A 17,467-nucleotide genomic window follows, 5' to 3' on the forward strand; every position below is an offset into this window, starting at 1 on the left:
TATGGCAAAATGTGTAGAATAGCATGAGATTAGCTATAAAACTGCAAAAGTTCTCATGGCAATGTGTAGAATTGCAGGAAATTGGCTTTAAATTCTACATTATCTTAGCCTCATTGCAAAACGTTTAGAATAGCATGAGCTAAACTATAAAAGCTATAAGCTATAAAACTGTACATTGTTCTCTGCCCCATGGCAATATATGTAGAATTGCAGGAAGTTAGCGAAACTGCGGTACGCCACTGTACTTACACACATGGAATAAGGAACATGCAACTCTCTCTCACCTCTCCCTTTCCTGCTCCAGCAGGTTGGTGAAGTCATCACTCTTGTTCATGAAGTCTGTGTGTTTGCGTTTCTCGCTATCCAGCTCATTAACCGTGCGGCGGTGACACTTCTCGGCCAGCAGCAGCTGCTCCAGCATACGCCTGTACGTCTCGCGATGCTTTTCCTCCAGCCGGTCCAACTGATCAACATATTAGAAGGTTTTCAATGGCATCCACCATGTTTACATTCCAAATTGCACCCTATATAGTTAACTATTTTTGACCTGGGCCCATATGATAAAAATGAATTCGCTATTAGGGAATGGAGTACCATTTGGAGCACACGCAATGTCTGAGTCATTCAAACACTTATCTATCCAGTATGTTCATTAAAAACATTGACCTTTTTATCAACACTATATAGCGATTTATAGTTCATCTATATTTATTTTGATATTAACTTCTATAACAACCTGGACTCTGGGGTAAACGTAACATAGCTAGGGTATGGGTTAAGGTTAGGAATTAGATTGTTGGAGGAAGGGTTAGCTAACATGCTAAGAAGTTGCAAAGTAGCTAAAAAGTAATAAGTAACGTAGTTGCTAATTAGCTAACATCGTCTGTGATGAGATTGCCTTATGTAACTTTCTGTCTTATGTAAGCATACCAAACATAATACAAATTTGAGTGTCCCAGATTTACATTTACTATGTTATGAGACTAAACTGTCTATAGTGGTACTCACCTCTTGCATGGGCATCTCATAGACGTTGTCCCCTAGCGTTGTAGTGTTGTTGGTCAGAAGGCTGTCTCTCTGCAGGGCCTGGAGGGGTTTGATGGGGGCAGCTGAGCCGTAATGGGCCTCCAGGGCTTCGGGTCGCGGACGCTCTGACTTCAGCATGTGGATGATATCCTCTCTGGCCTACGGACACAAGGAGCAGGGGGACACGTTAGGTCACCTAAGAACCATTTACACGGGGATAAAGACAATAACATTATTACCTTCTTTATTCTCGATGACATTTGAACCACTTCAAATTGACGGATGTGGCTTTGTTATTGTGAGTAGTGACACTTGGAGGTTGCTTTTGTTTTTGAGTTGGGAAATGTGAAGATAGTATTTTCACTAGGACACAATTTCCCCCTTTAACTGTTTTAAATGTGTTGTGCGAACTATATTTGTTGAACTGGGCCCAAGTTACCCATTATTCCATACTTTATCCATGTAAATCCACTTAATCTTTCAACTACATCTCCTTCAGTTTGTTTGGTCAATTGTCGGGTCTAGTTAATTGTATGCAGGTGTGTGGGCCACACCCCTAATTGGTTATTGCCCACACCTGATTGTGTTTCTCATTTAAAATGGAGGTTGAGAAGAGTTTGGGGAATTCTTGACAATGTGGTAAGAGGCTAGACATGCGATGTATCTTAAGGGTCAAGTGTTACTTCTTTTTGTTGTTGCATGTTCTATATTTTATCCTCTGTGATCTGTTTTTAATAAATATTCATACATTTTTGATAACTTTTCAGTTGTATTTTTAACTTATGTGTATGGCGTGACGGCCAGCTCCGTCAAAGGAAATTATTGGTAAAAGTTCAGTTTGGCTCACCAACCCTGTTCCTGGAGAGAGACCATTCTGTAGGTTTTCGCTCCAACCCCAGTTGTAACTAACCTGGTTCAGTTTATCAACCAGCTAATTATTAGAATCAGGTGCGCTAGATTAGGGTTGCAGCTCTCCAGGAACAGGGCTGAAGAGCCCTGGGTTAGAGAATATACATGGGCAACCATATACAATTATTTTGAAGTATGATCATTGTAAAATAGTTAAATGACCACAGGGTGGGGTAACTATTGAAAATAAACAGCACATTCATAGTGGTTTTCCTGCACTGTGAGCTCAACTCTCCCCACAGGGGGGTGCTGTTCTCCTTAGCTAGACCCCTGAGTGTCTCCTCTCATACAAATGCAATCCAAAACACAGGTTTTTTTCTCAACTGACCCCATATGCCCAGGTTGGAATAGTGCACTATATAGGGAATAGGCTGCCATTTGGAACATAATTATACATTCCTGCATAGAGATGAAGGACACAAGACCCTTCTTTATCTCGCTCCTTATAAATTATTAATAGAGTTTAATTATTGCCATACCACTGTGCTAGAATATAATTAGCAAGTAATTTAGTATAAACAAGACCATTCTTCTGTTTTCACAATACCTTGAGTGTTGATAAGACATTCAGAGCATGTTGGATTTCAACATGTTCAGGGTTGGATTTCAACATAAGGTGTAGGAGGACATGTGTTGTTTATCCCAAGTTGCAACTTTGCAAAGTCATCAACATGCCTAAACAAATCAGCTGGATGGAGAAAGGGATGAGGGTGCACTGATGGCAGCAGCATCACTCCCTCCATAGAGCCCCACAGTAGTTGTCATAAAACCTAGCTCCCAAACACGGAAATGGTTCCAATTGTTTTTCCACCATTCATTTTTCCCATAGGGGATTTTAGAAACACTTAAAAATAGGTGCTGTGTTTTGTGTAGGCTTGCCCCGGGTTGCAGTCCAAACACTTAAAAGACACCCTATCCCCTCAGCCCTCAAATTAAGTGGACACTTCTGATGACGAATCACGACGTCTGACGAGTATACACTTGCAGGGCAAGGAGCGAAGGAGGAAGGAATGCCCGGAAATTCGGCACTTATTCATCCCACGGTGATTGTGTTTTCAGCCACCTTGTCGGTGCTTTATATGCGCTACAGTCAATTATGATTGCATGTCTACTTACATTAAATATATAATTATGAATATACACCTACTGTATAATGGCTAGCAAATGAATTAGCTAAATAATGTTAGCCTGCCAAGCTGGAACTTCTGAAGAAGGAAAATGTTTAATTTCTACAATTTCCAAAAGCTAACCAAACAAAAATATCATTACTTTTACAAGATGTGTTTGAGCTGGCATGTGCATTAGTTGCACAATTTCAAACTTATTTACATTCGTTTTTACTTGTATGTTGACTCCATATATTGACGTTGAGGTTTTAATTTTTGTCTGACGTTACTTAGCGGATATACAATCGTCGCAAATTGAATTATGGGGAGTTTCAGGCCCAAAGTGAACATACTATAATTGTACACTCGCAAACTTGACTAAACACGAGGGCTGATGGGCTTACATTGCAAACTTCCCTTGCTTGGCTAATCATTTGGACCGCCCTCCAAGATGTTGACGGGGATTCCCCCAAGGGCATAAGGTGAGGGTAAGTGAACGAGGGTGTGTCTTTTATGAGTTTAAACCGCAGCCCCGGTGTGATGTTTTCATAACCATGTAAATCTCTCTCGGACAAGGTGACTTATCAATATATTCGGCTCTATTTTTTCTCAGATTTGAAAATGCTAATTAGCATCAAAGTAGACATCATGCAAGACTGCAAATCCCAGCAAGCTCCTTTACGTCAGCTTTAGCTGACACCTTTGCTAACAGGTATTGTGTATTTTAAAACTTGCCCAAGACAGTTCACAGAATTGTCCATTTAAAGAAATGTAGCCAATTTATTCATTACTACATTTAGCTAACATTAGATAGTTAATCCAGAGATACTTACCTTTGCCTCGAGTCGGCAGTCTCGTGCAGATCGTCATGGTATTTGTATTTCTGCATGATAGCCACATTAGCAGCTCATTAGCGTTTCATTTTTTGGGGGGTAAATACAGCCGAATATATTGATCAAATTCGAGAGAGATTTACACGGTTATCAAAACGTCACGCCAAGGTGAGCCTACACAAAACACAGCCCTTATTTTAAGTGTTTCTAAAATCCCTATGGGAAAAATGAATAGTGGAAAAACGATTGGAACCATTTCCCTGTTTGACCGCTAGGTTTTGTGGGTTTTATGACTCACGCTGTGGTACTCTATTGAGGCTTGTTTATAAATGGAACTCCATTAAGAAAATAATGAACAGCAGGCTTAACACTTTCATTAGGACCCACAGAGTGGGGCAGCGTGGGAAGGTACCAGAGTTAATGGCTGCTGACACTGAGGTTGACTCTCAACAGCAGTGAGTCAGCAACATGACTATTGGGTTTACGCACTCCTGGTTACAGTAACATGTCAAGCCAGACACATAGGCTGAGATGATGAGAGGCTGAGATGTTACCACCTGCCAAATATAACACAAACCACTTACCACAATGTTAGCTGTTACCTAGCACACAGCAGCACAGTGTCAGTGGAGAAACTCTCTGAGTGCATCCCAAATGGCACCCTATTCCCTATACAGTGGTGGGAAAAGTACTCAATTGTCATACTTGAGTAAAAGTAAAGATACCTTAATAGAAAATGGCTCATGTAAAAGTGGAAGTCACCCAGTAAAATACTACTTGAGTAAAAGTCTAAAAGTATTTGGTTTTAAATATACTTAAGAATCAAAGTAAATGGAATTGCTCAAATGTACTTAAGAGTCAAAAGTATAAATAATTTCAACTTCCTTATATTAAACAAACCAGACTGCACAATTTTCTTGTTTCTATATTATTTACTTATAGCCAGGGGCACACTCCAACACTCAGACATCATTTACAAACAAAGCATTTGCTGTTAGTGAGTCCGCCAGATCAGTGGCAGTAGGGATGACCAGGGATGTTCTCTTGATAAGTGTGTGAATTGGACCATTTTCCTGTCAAACTTTTGGGTGTCAGAAAAAATGTATGGAGTATAAAGTACATTATTTTCTTTCGGAATGTAGTGAAGTTAAAGTAAAAGTTACCAAAAATCTAAATAGTAAAGTACAGATACTCCCCAAAAACTACTTAAGAAGTACTTTAAAGTATTTTTACTTAAGTACTTTACACCACTGCATATATTGCACTACTTTTGACCAGGGCACAGCAGCACAATGTTAGTGGAGAACCTCTCACCTGCACCTCTCCTTCCATGACTCCCAGCAGACGGAGAAGGTCCTCCTTGGAGAGGTCTGTCAGCCCTGCTGCCTTCTTTTGTCCTCTGCTGCTCTCTGTGGTTGTCTGGGGCCTTTTCGCTGTTCCAGACACCACTGACTTCCCCTCTTTCTCTTCTCGCTGGACCTTCATTTTCCTATTCACCAGCTCTGGTGTGTTCTCCCCCTCTTCTTTGGGAAAGGCTTTGGTGGGCTGGGTGACCTGGTTTATCTGTCCGTCGTCTGAGCCCTCCATGGCTGTGCTGCACCTGGACCGCATTCTCACCTGCAGGGCGGAGACAGACAACAGGGACACTGAATCCACAGCCCAAATAGTTCACACTATGTTATCCAAATAAATAACTTGAAATTGCCCTCTTGGTGGCTGTAAATTGTTTAGAGACGATGAGGATTCTATCAGTTTTCTTCCCTGGCTTTGGATAGCAGCTATTTTGATCACAGTGGCCATTGGGGAGGTAATAGTCAGTGGCTCCTCCACTCCTGGCATAACAGGATCATGTTTTGTTTACCAAGCCTGAGTCATGTAGTGCGTCATTATCTCTGCAGAGCAACATAATCATTTGACAGTATTGAATGACAAATAATATGCCATGAGATCACTTCTTAAAGCGAGTGACGGGATCTTAAGCACTTACAAATGTGTAACATATTGTACGAATTGGAAATCGTAACATATCATACAAAATGGATGACATTGTACACAATAGTGCACAATTTCCGGGGACCCGTTTTGTAGCTCGTTAGTGTTATTTTCGAAGCCACTGGCTGAAATGATACAAAACCTTATATAACACTGCCCTAGCATAATGTTTTTGTTAAATTAATATTCTCTGAGCATTAATTATATGGGGTTGTCTCTCATGGCATATGTTTTGAACAAGTTGAAAGTGTTGCTAACATTTCTCAGTGGAGATCACCCTCGGCCATACATACCACATAGACCAGTAAGAAAGCTTGTACAATAGAGAGTAAATAACATCTCTGTCATCTCAGCCACATTTAAATATGACCTCAAGACATGTTCAGAATTTCCCCTGTGATCTCACATAACTTAACCTCTGACCTCTGACTAATGCCCTTTGGCCTATGTCATTCCCGCTGTACTAGTATTTCACACTGCTCCCTTTTTCTGTTTCTTAAATTGCTATACTTGATTGTAATTAGGTGTGGGACCCAACTCTGGGAGTGAGAATGGTCTAGAAGAATGTTCTCATAGGGACTTTTAAAAACATCTGGAACCAAAGGAATATTATGAAGCAAGTAGCTATAATAGCAACTGTGTTATTCTAACCTGAATAAACAAATATATTCAGTGTGACGTTAATGCATCAAAAAACATGTGTGACCTTGAATGGTAGGCTATGTAAACTAACGTATACAAATAAATACATGACTACCATGACTTTTTAGTATTCTAGTGTAACTTGTAACCTCTTTCACCATACACTTCCTCGCTGTGTGCAGTTAGCCTAGGGATGAGGTTAGCGTAGTTCTAACTACAGTATATGGAGTGGGTTAGTTACTGCTTTTACTGCAGGGAGGACGTTTCCTGGCCAAGAGCTCTCGCCTCCTACTGTGCCAAATCAGATCCATTGTTTCCATTGTCCTAGAATCTATAGAGCCAGAGTCACGCTTTCCATCATGTCACACCAGCGGAGCTGCTACAGTATGCCTGGCCTGGCTGGCCTTGTTTGGACATTGATCAGACCAGTGTTAGTTGTCTGTGTCTGTAATAAGTCCGCATCGCCATCAGAAGCATCATAATCAAAGCCGGTATGCTGTGAAAATGCAGATCCCAGAATATAGTCATAACAGATGGGCAATTTTAATTGAATTTGGATGATAGATAACTGGTTCGTTCTGTGTGAATCAAAATAATTTGCTCTCATATCAGGGGTCGAGCTTTGGGACAATGCCAGTTATGACGATGGTCACATCAACACAACAGCCCAGGCAGAAGACACAGACACAGGGGATCCATAACCTTGGAGGGAGGGAGGGAGGGAGGGAGGGAGGGAGGGAGGGACACGGCGGGGGTGCTCAGGAAAAGAACACGATGAGGCCATTGCATATGAATGGGGCCAAAGTTCCCCAAGGTTGCACAGTCTCTGATGAAAGCAGCGTGTGACTCAGGCAGAGAGAATCCTGGCAGCCAAATGGTAGCAGCCACTTTAGAGTTGGGCGTTATTAATAGTTGTTTCAGGGGAGAAGCCAAGCACTCCATCGGGTGCAGCCATGGAGCTGTCTTCATGTTGAGTGTCAGTTTGATTCGAACCAAAACGAAGAGTTGTGTATAAAAAAAAAAATCCATGACAAGCCCAGGGTAACAGCAGGCAGAATATTACATTGGAATGTTTACCTAAAGGTTCTGTATCGAATATCTCAAAACGGGCTCAGGGGAAAGAGTGGCAATAATATTTACGATGTTATTCTGAAGTGGATTCATACCATAGAAAGTCACCCACTACAAGTTACTGTACATGTTCTTCTCGGTCTCATGCCCACCCTTCAATAACAGGCACTATCCAATGGTAGGTTAATACACAAACCCTCACTATAAACATGGTGTCTGTTCACACATTGAATCACACTTTCCCTTATTACTAATGACTATGCTACAAGGCACAACTTTCCCGTTGCCCAATATCACATGTTGATCATCATGAAGATCATGCAGCTTAAGTACGTAAAGATGAATGTTCGCAGGGCCCAGGTATTTCTGGGGATGTGATCGTGCCAGGCTGGTCTCCTCAACTTACACTTGAGCCTTGCTAAAACCTGGGACAGCTGTGGCCCATAGCTGATGGTAGAGCATAAGCGCATCACAAATGGAGCCCTACTCCTTACATAGTGCACAACTTTTGACTAGGGCCCATAAGGAATAGGCTGCAATTTGGAATGCACCCTATGTGAATTCTCTGCCCATGAAAATAGGGAGGTAAATAAGGGCAGGGTCCCTATTTTTGAGCTGGGCCTTTGGCCGGGCGGCATGCACAGCTGTCTGCTGGTGAAGTTTTCAGTGAGTATTTATAGGAGCCCCGTCCCTCAACTTGTGCAGTGGTACCCAGAAGTGGAAATGCCAAAATGTGATCACTTTATAAGCCATCAGCATTCTAAACAGCTGTCAATACTTCTATTTTACTCCACAGCTGTAGGTTTTCGCACACGCCAGTAAATGCACATCACACAGTTCCTCATTCGTTCCTACGATCCTCTGCACACATTTTTTCGAGAGGTATGCAACATCCTTTGATATTCAAAGACCTCTGCTATTTATAGAAATAAAATGGCGGATATTGATATCATTTCTTGGCTTCTCTGACAACACATTCCTCCATGGGCATAATGACAGCGCAGCTAATCAAGGGAAACAAGGACTGGTGGTGTTGGCCAAGGCAGTCAGCAATGACTCTTATAATTGATATGTTATATGATATGTATAAACATCTCTCTGGCAGGCTGACAGCATCACATCTTGGTATTATGGCAGGTCCACCTGCTAGTTTCTCTCACGGTGCATTACCACATACTGCAGTGAAAGGGAGAGTGTTTAAGTGCTTAACTTCAAGCGTGTCTGCTCTCAGCTCCAATACTTCCTTTTGCCACACAACGCCTTTCAGATGTATTCTTTGGTTAATTTGGTTCCTTACAGAGTTACAAAGGAAGATCTGACACATTGTCTCGTCCAATCAAGGCTACTTGAATGTGGCGAAGGCTCCCTGTGGACGGTCTCACAGACCAGCCAACTTAGCCCCAGTAAAACGAGGTACTGGCTGGTGCCGGCAGCTGTCCAAATCCCCCACTACTTGATTTTGTAGCTCTTCAAAAATGTCCCTTTGAAATGGAATTTCGATTCAGTCATGCATGCGACTAAAGACTCCCAATGTGACTAAATATGGGAAGACGAACATAGGGGAGAGACTTTATATTTTGAAAACCGAAAATCCTATCCTGCTGCAGCAACTCACTCAGAGTAAAGGGAAGAAAAAGCAGCATAACCCGACTCGTGTAACGGGACCATACACTTGCCACATCTATACTCCTCTGAGAATTTTACTGGTGACAATATGCTGAGTAGATTTCACCTCATTTCCAAAAGCAAAATATTATGCTGTGGTTGTCTTGGCAACCATGTATGGGGTAGACAGTAGAGAGAGCTGTGTGCAACATCAGAACTTAATGCAGCTTTGCACTTCGTTTATCAGACGATTGAGTAATCTTCCTCTGGGAGTCTGCTTCACACCATGCTGTATTCATGAGTTCAGCTGCCACTGTCGGTAAAAACCCCCGCCAGCAGGGGACAAAACAATCAGAACAAAGCTATAAAAACTAAAACAAAGTTCTGATAAGTCACCTCTAATGAAATACCACTCAATTCAAACCCATCTGACTCTGTCAGTGAGAGACACTGTGTGCATTCCAGACCTCGGTTACCTCTGGGTAGCCTGTGATTAGCTACAGTATATTATATTCAGTCTCCCACTGTAAGGTGAATACCACTGAGAGTTTATAGGTACAGGAGGAGGTCAATCTGTCTTTTCAATGTCACAGCTCTCTGTAAATTCAGTGTAAAACAGGCACTTCCTGAAGTCTCCTACCATTGCTACCTACCAACCCAGACAAGTTTGTGACAAAAGGTCAGGGTAGGGTCAAAGGTGACTGGGGGGGGTTCAGATCAGGGTGGTAAAACAAAACTCTGTGAAACAGGAAGGAAACCTGTCTACAAGGGTTCAGTCACTCAGAGCCAGGGTTGGGTAGGTTACTTTCTAAATGTAATCTGTTACATTTACTAGTTACCTGTTCAAAATTGTAATCAGTACATCACTTTTGGATTACCCAAACTCAGTAACGTAATCTGATTACATTCAGTTACTTTTAGATTACTTTCCCCTTTAGAGGTATTAGAAGAAGACAAAAAAGTATGTTACCAATTGAACAACATCTATTGCAGGATAAATCAATGTTAAAGTTTACATAGCTGGCCATACATGGATGTTAAATTTTACTTTATGGGTTGGTTATGTAGGCTTCTTTTAACCCATCGCGTTCTACTACATATAATAATACGATTAAATTATATCTTCACATTAAAAACCAAAGTCGATCAGAATTCCAGTCATGCCAATAAATGTTACACACCTTGATCTTCAAGAATAGGACTTGGAAATATGGAAGTATAGATTAGCTAAATTGTTTTACCTGAGCATGACCACAAAACTAAGGATTTATAAGCCAGTTGTTTATGATTTTATTGTCATGGAGGACTGATTGGGCTCATTGATACAAGTTGAAAAATAAATGCTGCGCTCATGGAATGGCATGCTCATGGAATGGCATGCTCATGGAAGAAGCCTACTGCTGAAAAGTGCTATTTACATGTGAAAAATAAATGCCATATGCTGCATTTGCAATAGGCCTATTGTTTACCTTTTTGTTGGTGACACTTTGATATCTAATATCCAGCTGTTTAAAGGGAAAATCCACAGATTAATCAATAACAAAATGGCCGCCCCACCTCTGTTTTGGTAAAAAGCTGAGGGATGGGCATGGAAAATGTAACGACTCTCAGATTAATAGACAGAACTATGGATGCAAATTATTAATTTGTTATTAATTAAGAGGCTATACAGTGTTTGTTTACATTTACAATGTTTACATTATTAGAGAAAAACAAGTTTATATTTTGGGTTCTCATGTAGTGTGACAGTTAAACTAAGCTCATGAGGCGCATTTATAAGTTATATTGTCACGTTCCTGACCTGTTTTCTGTTGTTTTGTATGTGTTTAGTTGGTCAGGACGTGAGCTGGGTGGGAATTCTATGTTGTGTGTCTAGTTTGTCTGTTTCTATGTCCAGCCTAATATGGTTCTCAATCAGAGGCAGATGGTAATCGTTGTCCCTGATTGAGAATCATATATAGGAGGCTTGTTTTGTGTTGGGATTTTGTGGGTGTTTGTTACCTGTCTCTGTGTTTGTGTTCTGCACCAGATAGGTCTGTATCGGTTTTGCACATTTGTTATTTTGTGTTGTTTGTAGTGTTTCACTTGTTCTGTATTAAACATGTTGAACACTAGCCACGCTGCACTTTGGTCCAATCCTTGCTACTCCTCTTCGGATGAAGAGATGGAGGAAAGCCGTTACATATATTCTTCAAGAATGAATCGATATATATACAGTACCAGTCAAAAGTTTGGACACACCTACTCATTCAAGGATTTTTCTATATTTTACTATTTTCTACATTGTAGAATAATAGTGAAGACATCAAAACTATGAAATAACACATGGAATCATGTAGTAACCAAACAAGTGTTTAACAAATCAAAATATATTTTATATTTGAGATTCTTCAAAGTAGCCACCCTTTGCCTTGATGACAGCTTTGCACACTCTAGGCATTCTCTCAACCAGCTTCATGAGGTAGTCACTTGGAATGCATTGAAATTAACAGGTGTGCCTTGCTAAAAGTTAATTTGTGGAATATCTTTCCTTCTTGGATGTAGCAACTACAGATTGCCCCTTCAAGTCTATTAGAAGTGTGCGAGTTTGAGCATGTGTCCATTAGTCCTATTGATAATTGTTTTAGCAGCATGAATTAGATTGAGCAATAAAAGCCTCACTTTTATTCCATATGCTGGGATCCGCACTATGCAGCTGTTGCAAGAGCGCATTTTTCACTGGTTTCAAAAAGAATGATTGATAGGCGGCTTAAACTTCTTGAATTCAACCATTATTTGGTTTAAATACACATTTAGATTTGTGAACAGCTCTCCACAACAACCACAATCCGTACGGTGCAAATAACTAAACAAGAGAGCAGCAGTGTGATTCACGTCAATGCGCTATGTAGATATCAATAATAAGTGATATCCGTATCGCCGTAGACTACACCACTGCTGCCATCCTTACCTCCAAGCGTTTATTCAAATTGGATAATCTTTGGATGCCGACAGCAGTCACACCATTGGAAGACATACAGTGGCTTGCGAAAGTATTCACTCCCCTTGGCATTTTTCCTATTTTGTTGCCTTACAAACTGGAGTTAAAATTGATTTTTGGGAGGTTTGTGTCATTTGATTTACACAACATGCCTACCATTTTGAAAATGCAAAATATTTTTTACTGTGAGACAAACAAGAAATCAGACAAAAAACAGAAAACTTGAGCGTGCATAACTATTCACCCCCCAAAGTCAAATATTTGTAGAGCCACCTTTTGCAGAAATTACAACTGCAAGCCTCTTGGGGTATGTCTCTATAAGCTTGGCACATCTAGCCACTGGAAGTTTTGCCCATTCTTCAAGGCAAAACTGCTTCAGCTCCTTCAAGTTGGATGGGTTCCGCTGATGTACAGCAATCTTTACATCTTTAAGTCATACCACAGATTCTCAATTGGATTGAGGTCTGGGCTTTGACTAGGCCATTCCAAGACATTTAAATGTTTCCCATTAAACCACTCGAGTGTTGCTTTAGCAGTATGCTTAGGGTCATTGTCCTGCTGGAAGGTGAACCTCCGTCCCAGTCTCAAATCTCTGGAAGACTGAAACAGGTTTCCCTCAAGAATTTCCCTGTATTTAGTGTCATCCATCATTCCTTCAATTCTGACCTGTTTCCCAGTCCCTGCCGATGAAAAACATCCCCACAGCATGATGCTGCCACCACCATGCTTCACTGTGATGAGAGGTGTTAGGTTTGCGCCAGACATAGTGTTTTCCTTGATGGCCAGAAAGCTCAATTTTAGTCTCATCTGACCAGAGTACCTTCTTCCATATGTTTGGGGAGTCTCCCACATGCCTTTTGGCAAACACCAAACATGTTTGCTTATTTTTTTCTGGGCACTCTTCTGTAAAGCCCTTCTGTGGCATGTACGGCTTAAAGTGGTCATATGGACAGATACTCCAATCTCCGCTGAGGAGCTTTGCAGCTCCTTCAGGGTTATCTTTGGTCTCTTTGTTGCCTCTGATTAATGCCCTCCTTGCCTGGTCCATGAGTTTTGGTGGGTGGCCCTCTCTTGGCAGGTTTGTTGTGGTGCCATATTCTTTCCATTTTTTAATAATGGATTTAATGGTTCTCCGTGGGATGTTCAAAGTTTCTGATATATTCTATAACCCAACCCTGACCTGTACTTCTCCACAACTTTGTCCCTGACCTGTTTGGAGAGCTCCTTGGTCTTCATAGTGCTGCTTGCTTGGTGGTGTCCCTTGCTTAGTGGTGTTGCAAACTCTGGGGCCTTTCAGAACAGGTGTATATATACTGAGATCATGTGACAGATCATGTGACACTTAGATTTCACACAGGTGGACTTTATTTAACTAATTACGTGACTTCTGAAGGTAATTGGTTGCTTGGATCTTATTTAGGGGCTTCATAGCAAAGGGGGTGAATACATATGCACACACCACTTTTCAGTTTTTGTTTTTAAAGAATTTTTTGAAACAAGTAATTTCTTAAATTTCACTTCACCAATTTTGACTATTTTGTGTATGTCCATTACATGAAATCCAAATAAAAATAAATTTAAATTACAGGTTGTAATGCAACAAAATAGGAAAGTCACTGTAGCTTGGACTGTAGCTAACAAAAGCCTATTCCTGCTCTTTTCCCGCGATCCATCAAACACATTTGGTGTGTCATCAAAGTGGTCTCTGACTTAAGTCAGACTCGCTCACGTTGAACAAATTTAAATTTGCGCCTTTTTTCTATGCTGATTTGAATGTCCTTGAGAAGATTTTATTTCGCAAATATCCTTTCTGATTTGAAAAGTAATCCTCGAAGTAATCATCTAGTTTTGAAAAAGTATCTGTAATCTGATCACAATATTTTTGTGGGTCACTGACTCAAAAGTAAAGACACAAAACCCCTCTAGTCTATGAATCACAGGAGTCTCTTCCATGACTCAGACTACCAGATAGACTTGAATGAGCACTGTATAATGCAGCTATCTTGACAATCCAGACATTTTAGGAACCATTTAATCTTCCTATTTGATTTTCTGATAAAAGTAAAGAATATATTCTCATCCAGCGTTGGAAGCCGTACATATCATTTTAGAGGTATTTGTATGAGTGTGTGTGGGGGTCCAACACTAGCAGGTGGGTTCTACATGTGCCACGGGCGAGGGGGGAAGTTGTCAGTAACGAGGTTACATTAAGATTGCTATATTTATGTCATCTGCATGAAATACTACAGATTGGAACCCGACACAGTGATATTCCACTCTCGGCTGTATACGTACGTCAGCACTTGGGGCAGTAAATGTTTGATATTAATAGTGGACGTTGTACAGTACAGTGAGGTCTGTAATATTACATTTACACAGTGGTAAGATGTCCATAGAGGTTTAGTCAAATGTACATCAGTGGTCGGGAATGTTAAATTTGGTGTTATTCCACAAAACAAACCATAGCAGTAAACGATACAGTACATGTAACCTAAACAGATGCATATAACCAGATGGCCATGCAGTTCTATTCACAGAGGCTATAACTTTCAAATCAATTCCAATCCAATTTCATTGGTCACATACACATATTAAGCAGATGTTATTGCGGGTGTAGCGAAATGCTTGTGTTCCTAGCTCCAACACCAAATAAAACATTCCAGACCACTGATGTACATTTGACTAAACCTCTATGGACATCTTACCACTGTGTAAATGTAATATTGCAGACCCCACTGTACTGTACAACGTCCACTATTAATATCAAACATTTACTGCCCCAAGTGCTGATGTACGTATACAGCCGAGAGTGGAATATCACTGTGTCGGGTTCCAATCTGTAGTATTTCATGCAGATGACATAAATATAGCAATCTTAATGTAACCTCATTACTGACAACTTCCCCCCTGGCCCGTGGCACATGTAGAACCCACCTGCTAGTGTTGGACCCCCACACACACTCATACATATACCTCTAAAATGATATGTACGGCTTCCAACGCTGGATTGGAATATATTCTTTACTTTTATCAGAAAATCAAATAGGAAGATTAAATGGTTCCTAAAATGTCTGGGTTGTCAAGATAGCTGCATTATACAGTGCTCATTCAAGGCTATCTGGTAGTCTGAGTCGTGGAAGGGACACCTGAGATTCATACAGTAGAGGGGTTTAGTGTCTTTACATTTGAGTTAGTGACCCACATCCTTTGGCAACATTACATGACATCATTATCTGCCACCTTACAAGGGTATCTGAAGTCAGACAAATGAGTGAGCAGCAAGGTTCATGTGAACGCTGGTATAAAAATAGAAATCGGACTCTTGAGCAAGTTCAAAGTTGCACACAACAAGAAGCCAGGCCAGGTTTTTTTTATTAGGGTTTTAGCAGAAAGCAGGCCTTGGAAAGGGCTTCTCAGAAACCAGACTGGATCCAGGACTAAAGCCACATGAGTGGATCTCACTTGGAAAGAGGAGGTTCAGCTGCAATGTCAATCCTAAGCCTAGGGCTAGATATTAAAACGGAATAACAAATCACAATGTGACGTGCGTCTAAAAGAGGCGCAGTGCTGAAAGGAAATGTTTCATTCAAAACTATTGCTATCATAAAAGGACATGGAATATAGTACACTTAATTAAATAGCACTATAACTTGTTATAACTGTGGCGTTATTTCAATAGTCTTATTTCCATTGCCAAGCCTAATAGGGTGTCTTAAAGATTGGCCGTGACTTGACTTCCCTGTCATCATCAAAACTCTCACAGTCCGAATCAATTCTCAGTCCTACATGTTCAAGCAGCAGTGAAAATGAACGAGCAAAAGACATGGCAGGTTTGCTTCTATCTTCACAAGCCTCTGTGCTGAGTCCTAATCAGTGGTTATGGATCCAGCAAACTGACACCACTAGCCAGATGTAGTTCTCGAGCTGGCCAGTCTCAAATGCCTTTCTGGTGGAATGACGATGAAGTCACTTCCCTCATAAAGCGAGAGACAAAGAGACAGCGAAGAGAGAGAGAGAGAGAGAGAACAGAGAGAGAGAGAGAGAAGAATGTGTGAGAGTTTGAGACCCTATGAGAGAGGGGAGAGATTAATGCTGACTGTGTTTTATTATTTTGATTTTTACAGACTATTTTCTCCCTGAGCCTGAAACACTCAACTATTTGTTTGTCATCAGTTTCCCAGAAAACACATGCTGTCATAACATCTAGGAATGTCAGGACAAATGGGGTGAAGACAGAAGTCTTGCAATTAGAAAAAAAGACAGCTCACAGAACAGTCTGTAGGTAGATCAGCCTTATCTTACAGTAAACATACTTTAAAGGCTTTATATCGGTAAAGATGAGTTGAGAGACGTGTTATGTTCTGAGCACAAATCACAAATGGTCCTCCATTTGGGGTGAGCATTTGAGCATTTGGAGTTAAATACATACAGTACATCTGCTCTTACAACGCTGAATTATGTAAACCAGCTGACCAGCTATCATTTGAAATCCTTTGATTCCCCTTGTTAGGAGCAGTACAATAGCAAGGGCTGGAAATGATTGTGGGGTGCTTCAGATGCAGCTGTTCCAGCTGATAATGAGAGAATAATCCAGAGACGTTGTGTGAGGCCAGCACCACTCCAAATCACTGTGTGTGTGTGTGTGTGTGTGTGTGTGTGTGTGTGTGTGTGTGTGTGTGTGTGTGTGTGTGTGTGTGTGTGTGTGTGTGTGTGTGTGTGTGTGTGTGTGTGTGTGTGTGTGTGTGTGTGTGTGTGTGTGCGTGCATGCTGTCCGTCCCATGCACCACACCTTCAGCTCTACTTCAGTGTGTGGGCAGGCTGGATGATTCCACTAAGTGTGGGCTGATATGGAATGTTAAATAGCATAGTGGTAATGCATGGTTACCCTTGGACATTTTTAAAGAGACACACCCTTTGTGGGATGTAAAAGCACCCACAACATAATGCTGACAATGGGTTATTCAGTCAAACGTGTTTATCTGTCATCTCCATTTAACATTTTTCGTGATATACTATTTTTATGAAGCGCACATAACGATCTGTGATAGAGATGATATATAGTATTATTTCATTCACAATATTTAGTGATCTCAGCCAGTGTTTTTTGTGTCCTATCATCTGGCAAGCAGGTTAGTGGTTTTCGTCATGAATCTTGTTCTGGAGGCAGCTCGGCAGTGGTCACTAGCTGGCACAGCCATAAAATCTGATGTTAAACCTAACCTTAACCGCACTGCTAACCCTAATGCCTAACCCAAACCTTAAATTAAGACCATGAAGGACATTTTTGTTTTCATGAATTTGTA

At 40.9% G+C, this 17,467-nt stretch overlaps 1 protein-coding gene across 5 annotated transcripts in view; it reads right to left on the minus strand.

Moving 5' to 3' along the window:
• The window catches only part of LOC111972706 (filamin-A-interacting protein 1), a 47,566-nt gene that overhangs the window by 27,509 nt on the left and 2,590 nt on the right, over window positions 1–17,467 (minus strand). For 3 of the 5 annotated variants that reach the window (XM_023999752.2, XM_023999754.2, XM_023999751.2), the window contains exons 2-4: window positions 5,189–5,491; window positions 1,009–1,185; window positions 285–463 (exon numbers count right to left, since the gene is read on the minus strand). In XM_023999752.2, coding sequence (XP_023855520.1) covers window positions 285–463; window positions 1,009–1,185; window positions 5,189–5,485 — 653 coding nt within the window. In that variant the 5' untranslated portion in view covers window positions 5,486–5,491. Of the gene's footprint in view, window positions 1–284; window positions 464–1,008; window positions 1,186–1,265; window positions 1,527–1,873; window positions 1,899–5,188; window positions 5,492–17,467 lie in introns of those variants that run through there. The other 2 variants (XM_023999756.1, XM_023999755.2) reach the window with 2 other exon arrangements.

Source organism: Salvelinus sp. IW2-2015, linkage group LG14 (assembly GCF_002910315.2).
Source record: "Salvelinus sp. IW2-2015 linkage group LG14, ASM291031v2, whole genome shotgun sequence".
Taxonomy (NCBI): domain Eukaryota; kingdom Metazoa; phylum Chordata; class Actinopteri; order Salmoniformes; family Salmonidae; genus Salvelinus; species Salvelinus sp. IW2-2015.